This window comes from Prinia subflava, chromosome Z (genome assembly GCF_021018805.1).
Source record: "Prinia subflava isolate CZ2003 ecotype Zambia chromosome Z, Cam_Psub_1.2, whole genome shotgun sequence".
NCBI lineage: Eukaryota > Metazoa > Chordata > Aves > Passeriformes > Cisticolidae > Prinia > Prinia subflava.
Window position 1 is genome coordinate 83,121,607 of NC_086283.1, and position 20,194 is coordinate 83,141,800.

The 20,194-nt window shown below is 54.5% G+C and overlaps 1 protein-coding gene across 2 annotated transcripts in view; it reads left to right on the forward strand.

Annotated features, from left to right (window-relative positions):
* The window catches only part of TLN1 (talin 1), a 36,770-nt gene extending 19,981 nt beyond the window's left edge, over nucleotides 1-16,789 (forward strand). For both annotated transcript variants that reach the window (XM_063423557.1, XM_063423558.1), the window contains 30 exons: nucleotides 76-195; nucleotides 356-553; nucleotides 884-1,023; nucleotides 1,123-1,216; nucleotides 1,371-1,460; nucleotides 1,627-1,749; nucleotides 1,940-2,083; nucleotides 2,415-2,576; nucleotides 2,665-2,805; nucleotides 3,040-3,221; nucleotides 3,594-3,726; nucleotides 3,847-3,948; nucleotides 4,041-4,211; nucleotides 4,376-4,525; nucleotides 4,656-4,757; nucleotides 4,861-4,980; nucleotides 5,286-5,432; nucleotides 7,601-7,767; nucleotides 8,003-8,186; nucleotides 8,440-8,565; nucleotides 8,857-8,973; nucleotides 9,074-9,259; nucleotides 9,360-9,467; nucleotides 12,418-12,523; nucleotides 12,665-12,789; nucleotides 13,086-13,211; nucleotides 13,341-13,403; nucleotides 14,005-14,187; nucleotides 14,847-14,972; nucleotides 15,569-16,789. In XM_063423557.1, coding sequence (XP_063279627.1) covers nucleotides 76-195; nucleotides 356-553; nucleotides 884-1,023; nucleotides 1,123-1,216; nucleotides 1,371-1,460; nucleotides 1,627-1,749; nucleotides 1,940-2,083; nucleotides 2,415-2,576; nucleotides 2,665-2,805; nucleotides 3,040-3,221; nucleotides 3,594-3,726; nucleotides 3,847-3,948; nucleotides 4,041-4,211; nucleotides 4,376-4,525; nucleotides 4,656-4,757; nucleotides 4,861-4,980; nucleotides 5,286-5,432; nucleotides 7,601-7,767; nucleotides 8,003-8,186; nucleotides 8,440-8,565; nucleotides 8,857-8,973; nucleotides 9,074-9,259; nucleotides 9,360-9,467; nucleotides 12,418-12,523; nucleotides 12,665-12,789; nucleotides 13,086-13,211; nucleotides 13,341-13,403; nucleotides 14,005-14,187; nucleotides 14,847-14,972; nucleotides 15,569-15,700 — 4,068 coding nt within the window. In that variant the 3' untranslated portion in view covers nucleotides 15,701-16,789. The remainder of the gene's footprint in view (nucleotides 1-75; nucleotides 196-355; nucleotides 554-883; nucleotides 1,024-1,122; nucleotides 1,217-1,370; nucleotides 1,461-1,626; nucleotides 1,750-1,939; nucleotides 2,084-2,414; nucleotides 2,577-2,664; nucleotides 2,806-3,039; nucleotides 3,222-3,593; nucleotides 3,727-3,846; nucleotides 3,949-4,040; nucleotides 4,212-4,375; nucleotides 4,526-4,655; nucleotides 4,758-4,860; nucleotides 4,981-5,285; nucleotides 5,433-7,600; nucleotides 7,768-8,002; nucleotides 8,187-8,439; nucleotides 8,566-8,856; nucleotides 8,974-9,073; nucleotides 9,260-9,359; nucleotides 9,468-12,417; nucleotides 12,524-12,664; nucleotides 12,790-13,085; nucleotides 13,212-13,340; nucleotides 13,404-14,004; nucleotides 14,188-14,846; nucleotides 14,973-15,568) is intronic.
* Nucleotides 16,790-20,194: the final 3,405 nt, after the last annotated feature.

Sequence of the window (20,194 nt, forward strand, 5' to 3'; positions counted from 1 at the left end):
CAGTGAGCCCCATCAAGCTATGGGAAGGGTGTGGGGCTGGCTGGGAGGTGGTGACCTCTCTTTGCTTCCCTGCAGGTGGCCAAGGCAGTGTCACAGGCCCTGAATCGCTGTGTTAACTGCCTGCCAGGGCAACGGGATGTGGATGCTGCCATTCGCATGGTGGGAGAGGCCAGCAAGAGGCTGCTCTCAGATTCGGTAAGCTGGGGCAGCAGGGCAAGGGGGAAGTCTTCTGCCAATGCAGGCTGGTCCAACTGCATCAGGTTCCTCTAGCATGTCCCCAAGCATATCCCCAAGACTTTCATCTGCTATCTCCACTCATCTCTCTGCCTCTCCTAACCTTTCTCCTTCCTTCCAGTTCCCTCCCAGCACCAAGAGCTTCCAGGAGGCACAGAGCCAGCTGAACCAGGCAGCAGCAGGGCTCAATCAGTCCGCCAACGAGCTGGTGCAGGCGTCGCGTGGCACCCCTCAAGATCTGGCCAAGTCCTCTGGCAAATTCGGCCATGACTTCAATGAATTCCTGCAGGCAGGAGTAGAGATGGCCAGCCAGTCCCCGGTGAGAGGAAATGCCTGTTGAGGCATCCTGAATGCAGGGAGAGATTTGGGATGTCTGAGAAGGTGGCTGACCAAAGGCAGGGTGACCAGGCAGTGGTGGTTGGGGTGGCTGTGGCAAATGCAGCCAAGGAAATGGGGACAGGAGCTGTGCAAAATCACAGCAACAGGGAGAAGGTGGCTTGGGTTAGTTCAGCAAGAACTCACGTAGCCTTGCTGTTGGTGGACAATTTGGACAAGGGAACTAGCTCAGCTTGAAAATCCCCAGAGAAGACCCAGGATGGGTGTGGACTTTAAAAAGGTGCTGCAGAAAACTCATCTTGGCTTCTTGCAGAATAAGGAGGACCAGGCACAGGTGGTGTCAAACTTGAAGAGCATTTCCATGTCCTCCAGCAAGCTGCTGCTGGCTGCAAAGGCTCTCTCTGCTGACCCTGCTGCCCCCAACCTCAAGAATCAGCTGGCAGCAGCAGCACGGTGAGAGGAACTGCTCCCTGACAGCTGCTGGCCATAGCGGTGGGGCTGGGTGATAGGGCAGGCATTGATCTGTGGATCTTTCTCCCATGTCCCTGGTAGGGCTGTGACAGACAGCATTAACCAGCTGATCACCATGTGCACTCAGCAGGCCCCAGGCCAGAAGGAATGTGACAATGCCCTGCGGGAGCTGGAGGTAAGAAGCCACATATTGACAAGGGCACTGGAGGGCTCAGATGTTGGGTGTGGGGGGAGCTGCACCCCACTGCAAGCAACAGGAGGGGATGAAGAGGAGGTGCAAGTAGAGGATGCAGAACTTTCCTCTGGGTGTGACACCTGTGTCCCTGCAGACGGTGAAGGAATTGTTGGAGAACCCCACCCAGACTGTCAATGACATGTCGTACTTCAACTGCCTTGACAGTGTCATGGAGAACTCCAAGGTAAGCCCTGAATCAAGGTCTGGGGGAGAACAGGGAGGGCGTGGGAAGAATATGGGAACAAAAGAAAAGGTCATTCCTGCCCTAACAATGAAGCATAGCGAGCTGTGATCCTGGGAGCACTGCGGGAGTCAGACTGTCCCTAACCCGTGTGTGGTGTGTCCTGCAGGTGCTGGGAGAGTCCATGGCTGGCATCTCCCAGAATGCCAAGAACAGCAAACTGCCCGAGTTTGGTGAGTCCATCAGTGCCGCCTCCAAAGCTCTCTGTGGGCTGACAGAAGCAGCTGCCCAGGTGAGACACACTCAGTCCAAGCCCTGAGCCTTACCCCAGGGGCACAGTTGTTGCATGCACCCCAGCCTTGTCCTTCCAAATCAGTGGGAAATACTGCCAGACTCCTTGGCAGCCCATGCAAGTGTATACCTCCCTGTGTACCTCCCTGCAGTGTGCAGGCTCTCTCTCACCACGTCTCCCATGCTCCTAGGCTGCCTACCTTGTGGGGGTGTCAGACCCCAATAGCCAGGCTGGACAGCAGGGCTTGGTGGACCCCACTCAGTTTGCTAGAGCTAACCAAGCCATCCAGATGGCCTGCCAGAACCTAGTGGACCCTGCCTGTACTCAGTCCCAGGTGAGTGTGGGGTGGGGCTCTATAACAGGTATTTGCTTGCATCAAAAGGAGTATGAGGCTAGTTGAAAGTGCTGCATCCCAAGAGTTGGCCAAGATAATGGCTAGTCTTACCAGGCCCCATCAGCTGCACTGAGAACCAGCTGGTAGCTTTGGTGCAATGGTGGTAGTGCAGACAGGTGACTCTGTGGGCATGCAGGAGCTTGGTGATCCTTCTTGGGTCCAAAAAGGGATACCTGTGGTCACTGGTACCTTACATAGGGTGGGTGAGAGGGGAGAGCTGTAGGAATCATGTGTCATGGTGGATCCTACCTTACTCTGCTTTCCCCTGCAGGTGCTGTCAGCAGCTACCATTGTAGCAAAACACACCTCAGCTCTGTGCAACACATGCCGTCTGGCGTCCTCCCGCACTGCCAATCCCGTGGCCAAGCGCCAGTTTGTCCAGTCGGCCAAGGAGGTGGCCAACAGCACGGCCAACCTGGTGAAGACCATCAAGGTGCAGAGTCCTTTCAGAGGCAGTGTGGTGGTGGTGGGATTTGGGGTACAGTGGGGGTTGGGTAATTGCTCTGGTCTCTCCACACCAGGCCCTGGATGGCGAGTTCAACGAAGAGAACCGGGAGCGCTGCCGTGCTGCTACTGCCCCTCTTATAGAGGCTGTGGATAACCTGACAGCCTTTGCCTCCAACCCAGAGTTTGCCACCGTTCCTGCTCAGATCAGCCCAGAGGTGGGATGCTGCTGGGACAGGGAGGATGGAGTCTGGCTGTGACAGGCTCTGTTCTGGGGTGAAGAGAAACTGCCTTCCCCAAGCCAGGGGGGGCCTGCACTGAGGGGGTGTGATAGGGAGGTGCCAGCAAGCCTTCAGCTTCAAAGGGCTGCTCCAGGGTGAGGGTGCATGGGAGAGAGAGCAGCTTCCCATGCATACTCCCGTACCTCACCAGCCTGTTGTCTCCCTGTGCAGGGCCGCAGAGCCATGGAGCCCATTGTCATTTCAGCCAAGACCATGCTGGAGAGCTCTGCTGGCCTCATCCAGACTGCCCGCTCTCTGGCTGTCAACCCCAAGGACCCACCACAGTGGTCGGTGCTCGCTGGCCACTCGCGTACAGTCTCAGACTCCATCAAGAAGCTGATCACCAATATGAGGTGAGCAGAGTTGTTCTGTGGCTGTGTCTCTGTCCCTGCTGGCACATAGCCTTGCCCTGAGCAAGCATTCGTGGGGATGTTTTGGGTCAGCATTCGTGGGGATGTTTTGGGTCATCATCTCCTTGGATGCAGCTGGAGCAGGCAGGCAAGGGACGGGATGGAAGACGCTATCCCTTTTGTCCTTCCGGGAGCTACTCCTCCAGTTCTCACATAGGTTGGTGAGAACACACATGGATGTGCCCAGGCTCTATGACACTGGGTTTTCCCAAAGCCCAGGAGAGGGGTCTTGCCCCTCACCAGCACCAGCTGAAACTGGGGGTGAAGAGGTGGTGTAGCAGCTGCCAGTGCTTGGCTGATTCATCTGTTGCTCAGGGACAAAGCTCCAGGACAGCGGGAGTGTGATGAGGCCATTGAGGTCCTGAACAGATGCCTGCGGGAGGTGGACCAGGCATCCCTCGCTGCCATCAGCCAGCAACTGGCTCCCCGCCAAGATATTTCCCAGGAGGTGGGTCATGGACATGCTGTGGACGAGCCTAAGTGACTGGGCATCCTTCCCCGGGCTCTCAGCAGCATGAAGGGACCCCAGCCCTGCTTCAGCCACATGCAACATACTCTCTTTGCACAGGCATTGCACAATCAGATGATCACAGCTGTCCAGGAGATCAGCAACCTGATCGAACCAGTGGCTGCTGCAGCACGGGCCGAGGCCTCGCAGCTGGGGCACAAGGTAGTGGGGGGTGTGGCACTTGGTGCCTGGGGAGGAGAGGTGCAACGCAGCTGGGGCTGGAAGCTGCTGGTGCTGACACTGCTCTTCCCTAGGTGTCCCAGATGGCTCAGTATTTTGAACCACTCATTATGGCAGCTGTGGGCGCTGCCTCCAAAACACCCAACCACCAGCAGCAGATGAACCTCCTGGACCAGACCAAAACACTGGCTGAATCTGCCTTGCAGATGCTGTACACAGCCAAGGAAGCTGGTGGGAACCCCAAGGTGAGCAAGAGGGGCACGTGTCAGTGGCATGCCCTCCTTTGCATGTGAGTGCTGCATGGTGCACACACATGTGCCAGACATGGAAAACTCATGGCCAGTGTGCAGCATTCCTGTTGGGAGGGGAGCTACTGCCTGCCTTCCGTCACTCTTGCTTCTCCTTGCAGCAAGCTGCCCACACTCAGGAGGCTCTGGAAGAGGCTGTACAGATGATGAAGGAAGCGGTGGAGGATCTGACCACTACCCTGAATGAGGCAGCCAGTGCTGCAGGTGTTGTGGGGGGCATGGTGGACTCCATCACCCAAGCTATCAACCAGGTGAGGGGAACAGGGAGAGGACCTGGACAGGGCTGGGTTTGGGAGAGAGGAAGAGTCAGGGTCAAACTCTACAAGCTAAAGACCTTGTGGGTCAGAGGTGGAGCCAGAATCTCCTGATGGTCTCTTGCAGCTGGACGAGGGCCCCATGGGTGAGCCAGAAGGTACCTTTGTGGATTACCAGACCACAATGGTGAAGACAGCCAAGGCTATTGCAATGACTGTGCAGGAAATGGTGAGTGCAAGCAAGCCTGTCACTGTAGAATGCACTGCCTGCCATTCAGTCAGGCTGCTGCCCTCCTTGCCCTGTCCAACTCCTGCTTTTCTTCCATCAACAGGTCACCAAATCCACCACCAACCCAGATGAGCTGGGCATACTGGCCAACCAACTCACCCATGAGTATGGGCAACTGGCACAAGAGGCCAAGCCAGCTGCCCTCACTGCCGAGAACGAGGAGGTGAGAGCCTGGGGGAAGTGCTGGAGTGTGCTGTGAGGCAGAGCAGGAGCTGTTGGGGTGTGAGAACAGAGAACAGGGACACTTGAACCTCCCATGGCAGCTGGAGGCAGGCAGCTTTCACACCTCCCCTGACACATGGCATAGAAACAAGGAGCAAAGCTGTGTTTTCCTTTTTCCTTCTCCTGAGTGGGAGGATTGGGAAAGAGGAGCTGGGTGGTGGGTGTTTCCCAGCACAGATTTGCACAGATGCACAGATGCAAAGCTTAGTTCCCTGTTGACTCTGTCACACACACATTCCTCTGCAGATTGGCTCCCACATCAAGCGCCGGGTGCAGGAGCTGGGTCATGGCTGTGCTGCCCTGGTCACCAAGGCTGGAGCCCTGCAGTGCAGCCCCAGTGATGCCTACACCAAGAAGGAGCTGATAGAGAGTGCACGCAAGGTTTCTGAGAAGGTAGGTGGTCAAGAGAGAGGTTTGACAGCGTGGTGAGGTGGGAGGGATGCTGGATTCAGCCATGTGCTCTTGGAGCTATGTAGTGATTTCACATTCACCTCTGTTTCTGTTGGCTAAATTTAGTGTAGTGGTCTAAACATCTTTTCTGCTGTGAGATAGGATTAGGAGAAAAAAGGCAAAACAGGCCCAACTTAAAGATGTAAACAGTTTTAATAACACAGACTAAAAGTGGAAAATTAGAATTAAAAAAAATGAAACTTTCAAAACACTCCTCCTTCCCCTAACAAGTATTTACTTTCCCACTAACAACATAAAGAGACAAAACCTGTGATTTTCAGTCAGTTTCACCATTGTAAAAATAATCTTTCATCAGTTCTTTGGGAGAGGAGTCTCTCTTGGAGTCCTATGCAGACATCGCCACAAGAGGAACAGTCGTCTGGTGGCTCCCATGTCACGATTGTGTGGCTCCCGTGTCTGCAGTTGCCCAAAAGAAACCTCTGCAAACTGTGAAATCCCACCCGTTTGCAGCTGTCCCAACACTGCATATGGGTCAATGTCTCCTTATTTTGTGTACTGTTTAAGGATGCCTCTTGTAGGATATAATCAAAATTCTCTTCTTCCATCTCCAAAATCATCTCTAAAACTAGAGATCTGCTTTTGCCCTAGGACTGAAAGATTTCATATCACTTTTCTTCCTCTACCTCCAAAATCATCTTCATCTCTATGACCAGAATCTTCTTTTCCCCTAGGAATAAAGGGTTTCAAATCACTTTTTCTAGAGCCTTACATCCCCCCAAACAGCATTCATAAGTTACAGGAAATAGTCTATTCTCCATAGTTCACTAGAGAAGTCTAGCCAATAAGGCAGCTCCTCACGCCCTTCTTCAAATAGTATTTTCACTCTCTCTTCACTGACTGTCCACGTTGTATCTTCTTATAGTTCAATCACTTTGTCCTTTTCTTCTCTCTCCGGGAAAAGGTTGGAGCTCTGAAAGCTTCATCTTGTGCCAAGAAAGAGTTAACATTCTTGCCCGGGCTGCAGTTTGTCATGTGATCTCCGCCGGGCTGTGGCTCTAGGCTGCAGGGCTGTGGAAGCTCAAAGCCTGCTGATGGGGGAGGCTGGTGGATGCCTTCCCCTCCACCCCTTCGCCTCATGCTGTGGGCCAGCTTGGAGCTGCACTCTGGGGCCTGGGGAGGGGGCGGGCTGGGCGGGGGGGAACATCTTCCCCTGGCTCTGGCCAGGGAGCAAGCAGCTGCTGGGGTGAATTTAAAACTCTGCTAGGTGTTAGTAGCCAGGGCTTTTTCCTCCCCTCCCCTGGCCGGCCCGGCTGCTGCCCTGTGTTACCTGCTCCACTAGCCAGAAAGAAAAGGAACTCCCCAGGCATCCTGGGCTGATTTTTAAGGCTGTGTGATGCATAGGTGTATGCCTGTATTTAACTGGCCAATCCAGCCATCAGTCTTAAAAGTAAGTCACTAATTGGTTTTTATACGAATGTGCTAAACTAACACAAGCTACCATGTCAAGTTCTTTCCTGGTCCGTTTGGATTCTGTTGGCTTTCTTGGCTGCACTCTCTCTGCCCAGCTAATGGGGTGAAGGATGGATCCCCCTCTGCAGACACTCTAACAGCAGTTGGTGCTTGTGGTGGGTGAGTGTGATGTCCAGATGCTACGCACTGGTGACAGGCCAGGGCTCTCCAGATCAGTTGTTGCAGAGTTGAGCAAAGCATCTGCAGCAATGCTTGCAGCTCATGCTCAGTGATCAGTCTCCCCTTCACCTTTTGCTGGCATCCTGTCCATCAAGCCAATCTAAAGAGCACACTTCTGAAGAACAGATGAAAGTGTGGCTTAAACAGTCTAGTTGATAAGTGTAGAGCAGCAGTGCTTGTAAGCAAAAACACAAAAGTAAACACTTGTCAGTTGTGCCTGGCATCTGCAAATCTTACTAATTTAATAACTAGCAAAGTCCAGCATCTCGTAGGCCACCAAACATGTTAGGTGCAAAGTAAAAATAAATAACTGGAAGCTAAAAGGGGTGTGCAGACCAAAATATTCTCAGTTCCTCTCCTTGGAATGAAGCAGTTCCACCCTTGGAGGTGTTGGAGATGTGTGCAGTGAGGGTTCCCCAAACCTGCTCTGCTCCCCCAGTCACTTTACTTGTACCCCACAGGTGTCTCATGTGCTGGCAGCTCTTCAGGCTGGGAACCGTGGGACACAAGCCTGCATCACAGCAGCCAGTGCTGTCTCCGGCATCATTGCTGACCTTGACACCACCATCATGTTTGCTACAGCAGGAACCCTCAACCGGGAGAACTCTGAGACCTTTGCTGACCACAGGTACCCAGACACCGTGTCCAGCCTCTGCTCAGCCAGAGACAGGGGTGGCAAGCTCTGTCCCGTGGTCTTTCTGACCTGTGGACCAGCCCCAAGGAGAGCTTCATGCTCAGGTTGTGCAGGCACAGTTTCCCAAAATTCCAGCTTGTACATGGAAAAACTAGGATCCACAGTCTCTGTGTACCCAAGGACCATGTGTGCATGGCTGTGTCCTCCCTGATGCACTTTTTCTCTCCAGGGAGGGCATTTTGAAGACAGCCAAGGCACTGGTGGAGGACACCAAGGTGTTGGTGCAGAACGCCACAGCCAGCCAGGAGAAGCTAGCCCAGGCCGCCCAGTCCTCCGTGTCCACCATCACCCGCCTGGCAGAGGTGGTGAAGCTGGGTGCTGCCAGCCTGGGATCCGAAGACCCAGAAACTCAGGTATGATTGGGTATGGGGGCTGAGTGGAGGCGGCTGGTAGCGTACTCGGAGGGATTGAGGGATGCAGATGTCGTATGGTGCTCCGGCTGGATCCCAAGAGTTGGGGAGAGAGGGAGCTGGCCTTTGGCTCGTGCTTGCTGAGCTGGACTCCCTGTGTGCCTTGTGGTGCCCAAATCTCTCACTGCTGGGCCACACCACCCTCAGCCTAAGTGTGATTTTAGCTTAGCCATTGCCCTGTTCTTGCTCTCCCCAGGTAGTCCTGATCAATGCCGTGAAGGATGTGGCCAAGGCACTTGGAGACCTGATCGGTGCCACCAAAGCAGCTGCTGGCAAAGCTGGAGATGACCCTGCTGTCTACCAGCTGAAGAATTCTGCCAAGGTCTGTGCTGGTTGTGATGGGACGAAGGGGAGGAGGCAATGGGGCTGGAGAAAGAGAATGTTTTTTTTTCTACCTATGTGGGCACAGGACCACAACTGGGGTGCAGTCAGGTCAAAAGGGTAGGAAGGGACACATAAAAGGTGGAACACAGCATGCAAGGAGCAGTTGAAGCAGTATGGGTGCAGTACAGGGATGGAGCAGTTTTGGACCAATCCACGGGGGAAGGAGAGGTGCTGGCAACAGACCAGAGCTTGTGTGGGTATTCACCTGGCTCTCTTTCTCCTTCCGCAGGTAATGGTGACAAACGTCACTTCCTTGCTGAAGACAGTGAAGGCTGTCGAGGACGAGGCCACAAAGGGGACACGGGCACTGGAGGCCACGATCGAGCACATTCGCCAGGAGCTGGCGGTGAGTAAGGCTGTGGTTCTGCGGTGCTGCAGCTGCCGTGCTACTCACGTACCCCTCCATGCCTCACCACTGCCTCCCTCCTCTGCCTCTCTCCTCGCAGGTCTTCTCCTCCCCGGTGCCTCCCGCCAAGGTCTCCACCCCGGAGGACTTCATCCGCATGACAAAAGGCATCACGATGGCTACAGCCAAAGCCGTGGCCGCTGGCAACTCGTGCAGGCAGGAGGACGTCATTGCCACAGCCAACCTGAGCCGCCGGGCCATCGCAGACATGCTGCGCTCCTGCAAGGTGGGATGGGCGGTGGGTGTGGATCTCTAGCACGGATTTGTGGGTGGAGGCAGGGATGGTGCTGGATGTGAATCGGGGTTTCCCTGTCTCTGGGTTGCAGGAAGCAGCCTACCATCCGGAGGTGAGCGGGGACGTGCGGCAGCGAGCGCTGCGCTTCGGCAAGGAGTGTGCTGATGGCTACCTGGAGCTGCTGGAGCATGTGCTGGTGGTGAGTGTCCTGGCCTCGGTTCCCATGGTGGGCAGAAGCTGACTATGGATTGCTGGGGTGTTCCCCAAATCCCCCGGGTCCTCCGGGCTCTTTAGCTCTTCCCACTGAGGCCTTTGCACAGCTCCTTTCACTGCCTGTGCTAGCACAGCGTGTGTCCATGCCCTTGCCATGGAAGCAGATGTCATAGAGCTCAACAGGCTCTAAGAAAGGTATTTTGCTAACAGCAGATGGAGATTAACTGGCTGCAAACAGATGGAGGCTGGAAATCAATAACATGGTCGCATAATCCTGTAAAAATACAGCTTCCAGTAAAAGTGATAGGAATAACAGATCTCAGGCAGTGGGAAAAAAAGCGTCATGCCCACAGTACTACGTGTGGGAGATGGACAATGCCTGCCATAGCAAAGGTAACGACTGCAAGCGCCTGCTGCACCCTTTTGATCTAGTCTCCCTCTGAATGAGTCCTCCCAAGGACTTCAGCTGCAACATTAGTTTACAAGAAGTAAATTAAGCCTCTAGCATGGTAGAAAAGATCCAGTGAAGTTCTTCCAATAGTTCACATTCTTGGCAAGACCACAGAAGTGGAGTCAGGGGCACTGTGGGAATGTACACACTCAACCCATGGGGCTGTGAGATCTCTCAAACTGGGGTCAGGACAAAGACTGACAGTGATTCAGCTCTGTGTCAAGGTTGCACTAAGCTGGTTAGTGACAGCCTGCTGTCTGGGATCACCAGCTACAAAGTGGTGGAGTCCAGTCCAGGTTTCCTGCAAGGAAAGCCCTTTTAGGCACAGGGTAACCAGCACTAGCAGCAGCAGGGGGAGGTGGGCAGGAATCGATGGCTGGAAATTGAAACTGAGTAGCGAAGTCAAAGGGTGGTTTTATTCAAGGGAGGTAACCACTGGGATACATTTCCAAGGGGAGCAGTGACTTTTCCATCCTCTGCATCCAGATCAAACGTCTGCCTGGAAGATGCTTCAGGCACACATGAATAATGGCAGCCAAGGCTGGAGTGTGGAGTAGAAATTCTCTGGCTGACCTGTTAACAGATGATTAGGCTAATGACTTAGTGTGGCAGTGCCTGAGGTCAGTCTACTTGCAGGAACACGCCATTCTCATGTATTTTGGGGTGTTACTATCCTGGTGCCTTGTAATGTTTTGACTATTATACATTGGAACATCCCTTAAAATGTTCACTGGAGGTGCCTCTTAGTAAGCTCGTATCCTCCGGGCTGCCTTCAGCTCCAGACAGATCATTTAGCAGTTTTCAACATGTCAGAGCAGACAGTAGGCTTAATAATAAGGCATTTAGACTAGATGTGCTCATGAGGGCAAACCAGCCATCACTGTGTGCCATCAGCTTGACTACTCTAAGCCTCACACTGCTCTGGTTGCTCTGCAACACAAGGCCAGGAAAAAGCCATGACTCACCTCAGTCTCCACAGCACTCTGGTTTGTGAAGGCAGGAGTGAAGCTTATGAGTCCTGTTTATCAGAGGGCAGCAGATTCCTGGGAAACCACAAGCAGGAAGGATCTAGCGGAATGGGAGAGGAGACGGCAGATGGCAGATGGGGTGCTGCCTCATTCCCCAGCAGCAGCAAGGTCATTGCTGTACACTGTGTCCCCAAGGGGACCAGTGCCCTCTGCGGAGCATGAACAAGTGTGGTTGGGGTTCAAGAATAAGGGTTATTTGTCTCGGGCTGGAAAACATGGCTCCCGGCAGAGGGATGGGAAAGCCTGCATATTTCACTGGGGAGGGACAGGAATTTGAACCTCCATGGGGACTTGGTATTTGGTAACAATAGGTCTCTCCCTCCAAAAGCAGAGAGATTCTGTGGCTCAAAACTGCAGTGAAGCAATTCAGGGTGGGGAGAAATAAGGTGTAAAGGGTGTGAGAAGGAGAGTGGATCTATGGCTAGTCTTGAGTGTAAGTGGCTCCTCTGGCTGTGGGAGCCTCATCCAGGTGCTCTGCCTTGCCCAGCCCTGCAAGGCTGGGGTATGAGCTAATGATAGCAGCACAGCTCCCCGGCCAGGATCTCTGATCCTTTGTCTCCACTTCTCCTCTTGGCTGCCCTTCAACCCTCACTGAAAAGCACCCACCTTCCCCTACCCTCCCCTATTTCCTGTCTTCCTGGCTTGGGCGTTCACTGCTTTCTTCTCTTTCTTCTCCCTCCTCTCTGTCAGCCGGTGAGTAAGGCAACACTGGGGTGTCTGCTAGTCTCTAACCTCAGCATGAGCCTTGCTCATGGCATGTCTGTGTGCCCAGCCCAGTGCTGGGGTGGGACTTGAGTGTGTCCACAGGGACCCTGGCGTCCATGTGTTTGTGTTTGTGTACTCACCCCTGCTCTAGCTGATGGGCAGCCTGTGTGGTGCAAGTTGGGCCAGCAGTGAGCTCTGCTTGTGCATACAGACCCCACGTGTGTGCACACGTGTGCTGTGGTGTGTGCATGTGGCCCTCCAACCCAGGGGAGGACCCTTAAGGCACTGTCTGTCGCCTCATCCTGATGGGGCCAGCCCTCCTCATCTGGGACGTCACTCCAGGGTATGCCCATTTGCCCAGCTTATGTTTGCAAATAAACCTCCAAAATGGGGACAGAGATGGGGATATGCTTCTGGAGCTTGAAATGATTTGCAGGGGAGAAATCTTGGCGTGGGTAGCTGCCAAGTGCAGAAAGGCTTGTGCTGAGGGTCTTGTGTCTGTAAGATGTCCCAGAAGCTGAGGATGCAGGAGGGCTATGGGGAAGCTCATCTGTATTGCAAACTTCATCCTGTCCTGGGGCACAAAGAGAATAGCCAGAGCCACCTGAGAAAGCATCTCAGAGAGTGCCTGATGTGTACACATGTGGGAGAGGGCTGGGGGATCCCACCCTACTTCCCTGGGGAGCGCACCCCAAACAGACCTATGAAGCCCCCCCCTTTTCCAGGTGCTTACATCTGCTCCTTCCCCCCAGATCCTGCAGAAGCCAACCCACGAGCTGAAGCAGCAGCTGGCAGGCTACTCCAAGCGCGTGGCCAGCTCTGTCACCGAGCTCATCCAGGCAGCCGAGGCCATGAAAGGTAAGGAAAGATCCTGCTCAGAGGGCAGGACCTCCACCCTGGGATCAGGGTCGAGGGCTCAGCAGCTGCTGGACAAGGCAGGGAAATTCAGAAATGAGGCTGTATGCAGGTGTAACCTGCTTGGCTTCCTGGTGTTCCTAGGGACGGAGTGGGTTGACCCAGAAGACCCCACTGTCATCGCTGAGAATGAGCTGCTGGGGGCAGCAGCTGCCATTGAGGCTGCAGCCAAGAAGCTGGAGCAGCTGAAACCAAGAGCCAAGCCTAAGGTAGCAGTGCTGAGCCTTGTTTGACCTTTGTGTTCAGCTTGGGGTGGGCTGGGCTCTCCTGCCTGTGCTTTAGCCGGTTTTGAAACCCCATCTGACAGCTGGTCCCTCTTCCTGTACTCCTGCTACCTCCCACATCCCCACCTGGACTCTCCTCTGGTAGCCCATGCCCTCCTGCACCCCACAGCCCTTAATCCAGCTTTGTATGTTTCCCCTCAGACCCCTGCAGCCATCCTTCTGTTCTGCTCCATCTGTCCCAGCACTCCTGCTTGGGACTCATCCTCTGCTTTTGCCCACAGCAAGCAGACGAGAGCCTGAACTTCGAGGAGCAGATCCTGGAAGCTGCCAAATCCATTGCTGCAGCTACGAGTGCCCTGGTGAAGGCAGCCTCAGCAGCCCAGCGGGAATTAGTGGCCCAAGGAAAAGTAAGGCTATAAGAGGGGAACAAGAAAATGTAGAGAAGGGTTCTCCCTTCTTCTGGAGCTTGTAACCCTCATGCCTGTGACAAGAGATGTGCAGGTGGTGATCCTTATTCCTCCCCTCCATCTTCATAGGTGGGTGCCATCCCAGCCAATGCAGTGGATGATGGGCAGTGGTCCCAGGGTCTCATTTCAGCCGTGAGTATCAAGGTCATGCTGAGTGGTTGAGGGGGAAACTTTGCTCTTGTCTCCTGCTGCAAACATGAGGATACTCTGCCCTTTTGCTTGTCTTCAGTGGAAGAAGCAGCCATGCTTCTTCCTTCCTCTCCCATATGCTGTGGAGGCTGGTTCTTTCCATGCCAAGCCCCACAACTTCCATGGAGCTGATAAGGGCTTCTGTACCTCCCCTGACAGCCTCTCTTGATGCCTTGAGAAGGCTGACCTGAAACAGAGACTGGACAGAGCTAGAAAATAACGTAGGTATTTATTGAAAAGCCTTTAAGGGTACACCTTGGGCAGGACAAGAGCCTGACCAGGGCTACACCCAAGGTGGACTAAGAATGCTCACAAAAATGGACCCCTGGTCACAAGGTCTCACACTTTTATAAGTTTTGGTCCATTTGCATATTGGGGTTTAATTGTCCAATTACAGCTTCAGCAGGAAAATTATTTGTTTTGTCTATCCACCCTGTGAAGAGAGCTTACTAGCACTAGATATGAGGCTCAGAACTACACCCCTAGGTAGCACAGAATCTGAAAAACATGCAAGCTAAAACTTAAGGCGTCACTCTTGCCACAGGCACGCATGGTGGCTGCTGCCACCAACAACTTGTGTGAAGCCGCCAACGCTGCAGTGCAGGGCCATGCCAGTGAGGAGAAGCTGATCTCCTCTGCCAAGCAGGTAGCTGCTTCCACAGCCCAGCTCCTGGTGGCCTGCAAGGTGAAGGCTGACCATGACTCGGAGGCCATGAAGCGGCTCCAGGTGAGTCCTAGACTGCCTCTTCAGCCCATGTTGTTTGAAGGGTGGCTGGGAGTGGGGTGAGGGCACCTGGATGCTGTCTCGGGCTCATGTTCCCCACCTGGATTTCATCAGTGGGAAGTTCATTGGAACACAAGCAACAGGGTGCTTGGATTTCACTGCTAGCTGTGTGCCAGGCATGTGAGTGATGCTGTGCTGCTCAGCCTGGCAGCATTCAGGAACAGTGACCTGGCACAGGAATACCTGAAATGGATGCACTTCCTCACTGGCATTCAAGAGGTTAATGTGTGGGGTGGGTGTAGCACTGTTAATCCTCAGAAGTCATGGCACACAAGAGGTAAATGCCCACGTGTTGAGGGATTAACATGGGGTCTCAGCACTGGGGCCAAGGGCTGGGGAGAGGCGGCAGGGCTGCCTCCCAGTCCCTGCCCTGCTGCTCAGAGACTAGCCAGAGCCTGGATGGGAGCAGAAGCGCCTGAAATGGTCATGAGCGGGTGACAAGGCAGCGAGCCATGTAAAGGAATCCCTGCCTGCAGCTCCTAGCACTCCTGGCTGCCAGTCCTGCCTGCTGCCCAGGGTGGGACAGGAGTTCCTTCAGACCCCTGGGCAGCAGTCATACCCTGGGGCTGTGACTCACATTAATGCTCTCCTCCTGACTGCAGGCTGCTGGAAATGCCGTGAAGAGGGCATCAGACAATCTGGTGAAGGCAGCACAGAAGGCAGCTGCCTTCCAGGACCATGACGAAACGGTGGTGGTGAAGGAGAAGATGGTTGGAGGAATTGCACAGGTGAGGAGTGAGGCTGTTCCAACAGGGCAGGAGCAGCTCTAGATGCCACCACAACCTGTGTGTGCTGGTCTCGGAAGCATGCCCTACCACCCATCAGCATAGGTCATGAGAGAGCATCACAAAAGTGCTGTGAGTTCACCCATCCCACTGAGGACCAGTTAAATAATGAGGCCTCATCCCACTACAAGTAGCAGTGGGTGATGGCACATGCTCCCAGGAATGCAAAACCTTGGCTTCTCCTTGGTACAGAGCCCACAGTATCCCAGCATCTGTGACACATGGAAAAAGCAGAACAGTGGGTAGAGGGTGAGATGTCCCTAGTATGGCCTGCCGGATTGCTGGTGCTGGCCCCCTGCAGCTGTGACCCTCTACCCAGCACATGGGGCTGAGACTTGAAGCTGTGCTGTTCTGCTTTATGTCCCGAGTACCATGCTCCCACTCCAGGGACAAACAGCTCTCGTGCCTAGTGAGTCAGTGGCTGTGATGGGCTGGAAGCAGCAGCCACAAAACCTAGCTCAGGGGTTGCCATTGCTGTGGTAGAGGCTCTGGCCATCCCTGTGGGAGGCAGCTGTGACCCTGGGGCTCTCTCCTTGCAGATCATCGCCGCCCAAGAGGAGATGCTGCGCAAGGAGCGGGAGCTGGAGGAGGCGCGGAAGAAGCTGGCGATGATCCGGCAGCAGCAGTACAAGTTCCTGCCCTCGGAGCTGCGGGACGAGGAGCAGAACTGAGCCGCACGCCCTCTGCTCACCGCACAGACTGCTGCCTGCCCACCTGCCCACCTGCCTGCTCCTATTTAAGATGACCCGCCATAAGCGAAGGGCTGTCTGGGCTAGACCAGAGCTCTGCCCGCACCCAGAGCAACAGGACTAACTCAGCTGCCCCTCCAAGCCGGTGCTGCACCAGCAACTCCGCTTTGCTGCCCAGCCCACCTTCCCATGCACACCCAAGGCACAATCAGAGCGCTCGGAGGGACTCGGTTGGGGTGGGAGCCGGGGCTGCACTGGCTCAGGGCTCACCCGCCAGCCCCGGGGTGCGGGCCCACAGAGCTCTCCACTGCAAGGGGATATTTACTTGTGCCTTCTTCCTTCCCTCTTGTGCCCCTTTTTTCTCTCTCCTCCACGTGAGATGGAGACAGGCGAGTGGCTTGCCCTTTCCTGTGTGCAATGGCATGCTGGCAACAGTCACCACTCGCTGAGCTCCCGCGTGGAGATGCCTTTCACCTCCAATGCCTTATTGCTGGTTGAATCTTCCTCTACAGCTACCCTGGAAAGCCCTGAGTGTCCACCCCATGAGTATGTTTTTCAGCCCAGGCCCCTGTGGGGAGCAGCAGGGCTGGAAACCACACTGCCTCCACTCAGGATGGGGGATGATGTGATGAGTTCACCCCCAGAGCTGTTTTTTGCCTTCCTGCAGGGCTTCCCCCCAACTGCGGCCCCAGCCAGCTCTGCCTTCCTCCTTCTTCCCAAGTGCCTGCATTGTTTTCCAAGATCTGCAGTATTTTTGTAACTTTTCCATTTCTCTAGTATTGAGCCTGCAGCTTTCAAAGTTCATTTATTTCCCTGCCAGCTCATGCCCTGCCCACTAACACCCAGCTGTCGCTGGGGTCCTGTAGCCCAGCATCCCATCCCTCCTTGGCCCTGGGACCCCTGTCCCTTCCCCTTTGCACTCGCTGAGGCTTCTCTCACCATTTTGATACTTTAAGCATCCCATATTAAAGATTGAAGGAAACCAGCTCCCCCCAAGCCTCTCGGGTGGGGTGGGGGAGGCCAGTGTCTCCTCAGAAAGACGTATTCATCAATAAAATCTGGTTTTCCTGCTTTCTTGCCAACTGGGTATCAACGGGCCTCTCCAGGAGAAGGGGAGAGCAGAGGGGCCTGGGCGCCTTCCCTCTCGGCAAAGGGAGGAGGGAGTGTACCACGGGTGCTTATACAGCATGGAAAATATTTGAGGCACGTCCAGCCCCAGGCACCCGGCAGGCCGGACCCCTGCTGCCAGCCATGTGCCGGCCTCGCAGGTGCTGCCGGGGGGCCACCACTTCAGGAGGGGATCTTGGGGATTTTGTTTCTGGGGGATTTGGGCTTCAGGGAAGGCGGGGTGGGTATTTGTGTGTGGAGCTCAGCTCCTGGCCCCATTCGTGCTACCAGCCAAACACACTCCTGGGTAGGGTGCAATAGGGATGCATGTGGGGGACCTCCTACCCCACAGTCACTGGTGCCCCATCAGTGGGGAAGCAACAGTCTGGAGTGGTGTGGGTCTGGGAATGTGGCCGGAGCCTTCCTGGCTGCCAGCATTGATCTCACGCCCTGAAATAGCCCCCCAGAGCCAACCTGTGCAGGCAGCAGCTGCCCCAGCGTGTCGCCACCTGTTCTCACCCTGTCACTCAGCAGGGATTTGGGGGGCCTAAGCAGTGGCAGGGCAGGCAGGGGTGATGTGGGGTGCAACAGGGACATTGTGGGGTGGCAACATGGGCACAGGCAGATTGGCACGTCTCCTTTGCCTCTGGGGCTGTTCCTGGTAGTGTGAGCTACAAACATCAGTGGCAAGGGCAGCATCCTGCAGTATCGTGGACAGCAACCCCTGTCCCCTTGTGATCACATCCCTGGGGGTGTGGAGGGGCTGTTTCTCCTAAGACACTTAACCCTGGCCAGGCTCCAGGGTGGATTTGTGACTCTCGCAGGCATCCCAGTCCTCCCAGCTGTCCCCTGACAATCTGCGCTGGCCTGACCTGGCACCAGGCTCTCACCCAGGTACCAGCTTGGACTTGGGCTCTTTGGAGTGTCCAGCAAGGACAGCAAGCGGGCACAGTGTGACAGCAGCTCTGGCCTCATCCTGGCATCCTGGGGACAAGGCAGCTCCAGCACCCCCTTGCACAGGGCTGTAAGCATATCCACTGCTGTGTTCTCCAGTTGGGTACAAGCCAGAGGTGGTGGCATAAAACACCAGGGGAGGGACATGGGGCTGGGATTAACCACCGCCCCTCAATCTCACACACTGATCAAAGGGTTATCCTGGCAGGCAGGTTCAGGAAATGTACTTACAGAGGTTTGGAGCTGGGATGACACAGTCATAAGGTACCAGGCCTCTGCAGGGATCCAGATTTAGCAAAGTTGGAGGTTAGTGGGCAGACTATGTCCCAACTTCTTGTGGAGCCCAGAAATGGGGCAATAAGCTGCAGCATGGATTGCACCTGGAAAGGTCCCACTAGTTGACAGGACAAGCCTGTCCTTGTCGTTGTTAGGATGGACACAACACAGAGTGACATGGTAAAATCTTCAGAAGGCTCTTTATTATGGTCCCATACTGTCTTTCAGACAGTTTTTACAAACCTTGAGGACAATTTCTAATTGGTTAACAGCTTTCTTGTTAATTATTCTATTGGTTAGTAAAGGTGTTTTACTTGTCCATCAAATCTATCTTTTCTTTGATTGTTTACATATTTTCTTTACTGATTCTCTTCATGGGACAAATCCCTTCTTATTAGAGGTGCGTTTATTTTTCACCCTCAGAATAGATTGTTGCGTTAAAGGAACTTCTCATTTTCAAAAAACCTTAATATGTGAACTTACAAATTGCAGGCTAGCTTTTTACCCTATTCCTACATTTTCTTGGGATTACAGTCTGACCCTAGTGTGAAATATAGAGGGGATTTCCATCCTTGGAGACCTTAGCCCAGGACAAGCCCTGGGGCTTGGGGCAGCAATGGGAGAGATGTGCACTCACACCTCTCTCTACCCCTTGTCCCACAAGTTACCACAGAGGACAGGCTTAAGGGCAGAGTCATGGACCTTGGCTCCTGCATGATTCCAGCAGTGTCCATCAGACATGGCTATGATGCCTGGAGCAAAGGGGAGGGGGCAGAGAGGGAGAACAGCATCCTTTGGGGGCACGTCTGAGGGCTGGCCTGGCTCCAGGGCAATTTCCTTGCTTGCACCATCATCTTCTTTGCCCCATGCACTGAGCATGTGAAGTTGCACAAACCCATGAAGTTGCTCCAGGCTGAAACATCTTGCAGAAAAACAATTATTCTCTCCCAGGAATGATGGGAGATGAATCTTTCCCCTCCCCTCAGAAGCCACATGCTGGCAGTCACAGACTCTCCTTGCCCAAATATGTGCCTAATTCATCAGTACTAATAGCTGCTCTCTCTCCAGAGTCCAGCAGTGGCTCTTCTGCTTTCCCCATGGAGCCAGCAGCCTGTTGGTCCTTGACTGCTCACACCCCTCCTATGCCCTCCACCATCCGGGCCTGAGGGCTCCTAAAAGGCACTTTCTCCAGCTGTCAAAAACTTTTTGTTCCTCTCTTCTTGGAGCACTCGTGCTGAGAAGCTGCGTCAAGCAAGGGCTGGCTGCAGCCCAGGGGCGATGGGCTGGGGGAGCCGGTGCACCCCTCCTGTCCCCATCCTATCCCAGCCTTCCACACGTGCCACACGGCTCCCATGGCCCCTCCGCCAGCTCCTTCCAGCCCCCCCGACCCACAGCCCACCCTGCAGCTGGGAATGTGCCAGAAGCATTTACGATCGTTATTAAAGTACAGGTTATTTTTGGAAGAGCTGGGATTTGAAGGGTTTGCATTTTTCTGCCTGTGGAATACAGTTTATTTAGAGCAGAAAGATGAAGAGGGGCAGTGAGCTCTCTGTATGCCCTGTGTCATTCTAAAATGCCACTCTATGGGCTGTGCATGTGCCAGGTGTCCTTTTGGGTGCCCTGGACAGTGGCACCAAAGTGCAAGGCAGAAGGAAGGTGGGTGTCAGGAAGCCTGCATAGAGCTCTGGCCCTCCTCTGGCCCCACCAGCAGCTGGATGGGAAAGTCAGGAGCTCTGTTCACTTTGCTCCTGGGGGATTTGCCCCATGTGGGCAATGCCAGCCAGACGTGTCCCTCAGTGCAATCATAGCCTGTGTATGTCCCCTACACCTCAGTGCCAGCCCATTGGTGTTCCCAAGTGCCATGCCAGCCCTTGAGGTGTCCCCGAGCCAGTGCCAGCAAGCAGGGTCCCTCAGGGCCCTAGGGGTGCTGTGACAAGGCACGTGGTGTACCTAGGGCACTAGCATGAGGACAGCTCCAACTGGAGCCAGTGCCACCGGGGTACCCATACTCAGTGCCCCAGGATGTCCCTTGCCCCGTGCCACTGGAGTACTCCTAGCACAGTGCTACGAAGTGTCCCTCATCCAGTGTCACAGGGTACCGTCAGAGCATTGCCGCGGGGTGTCCATCACCCAGTGCCA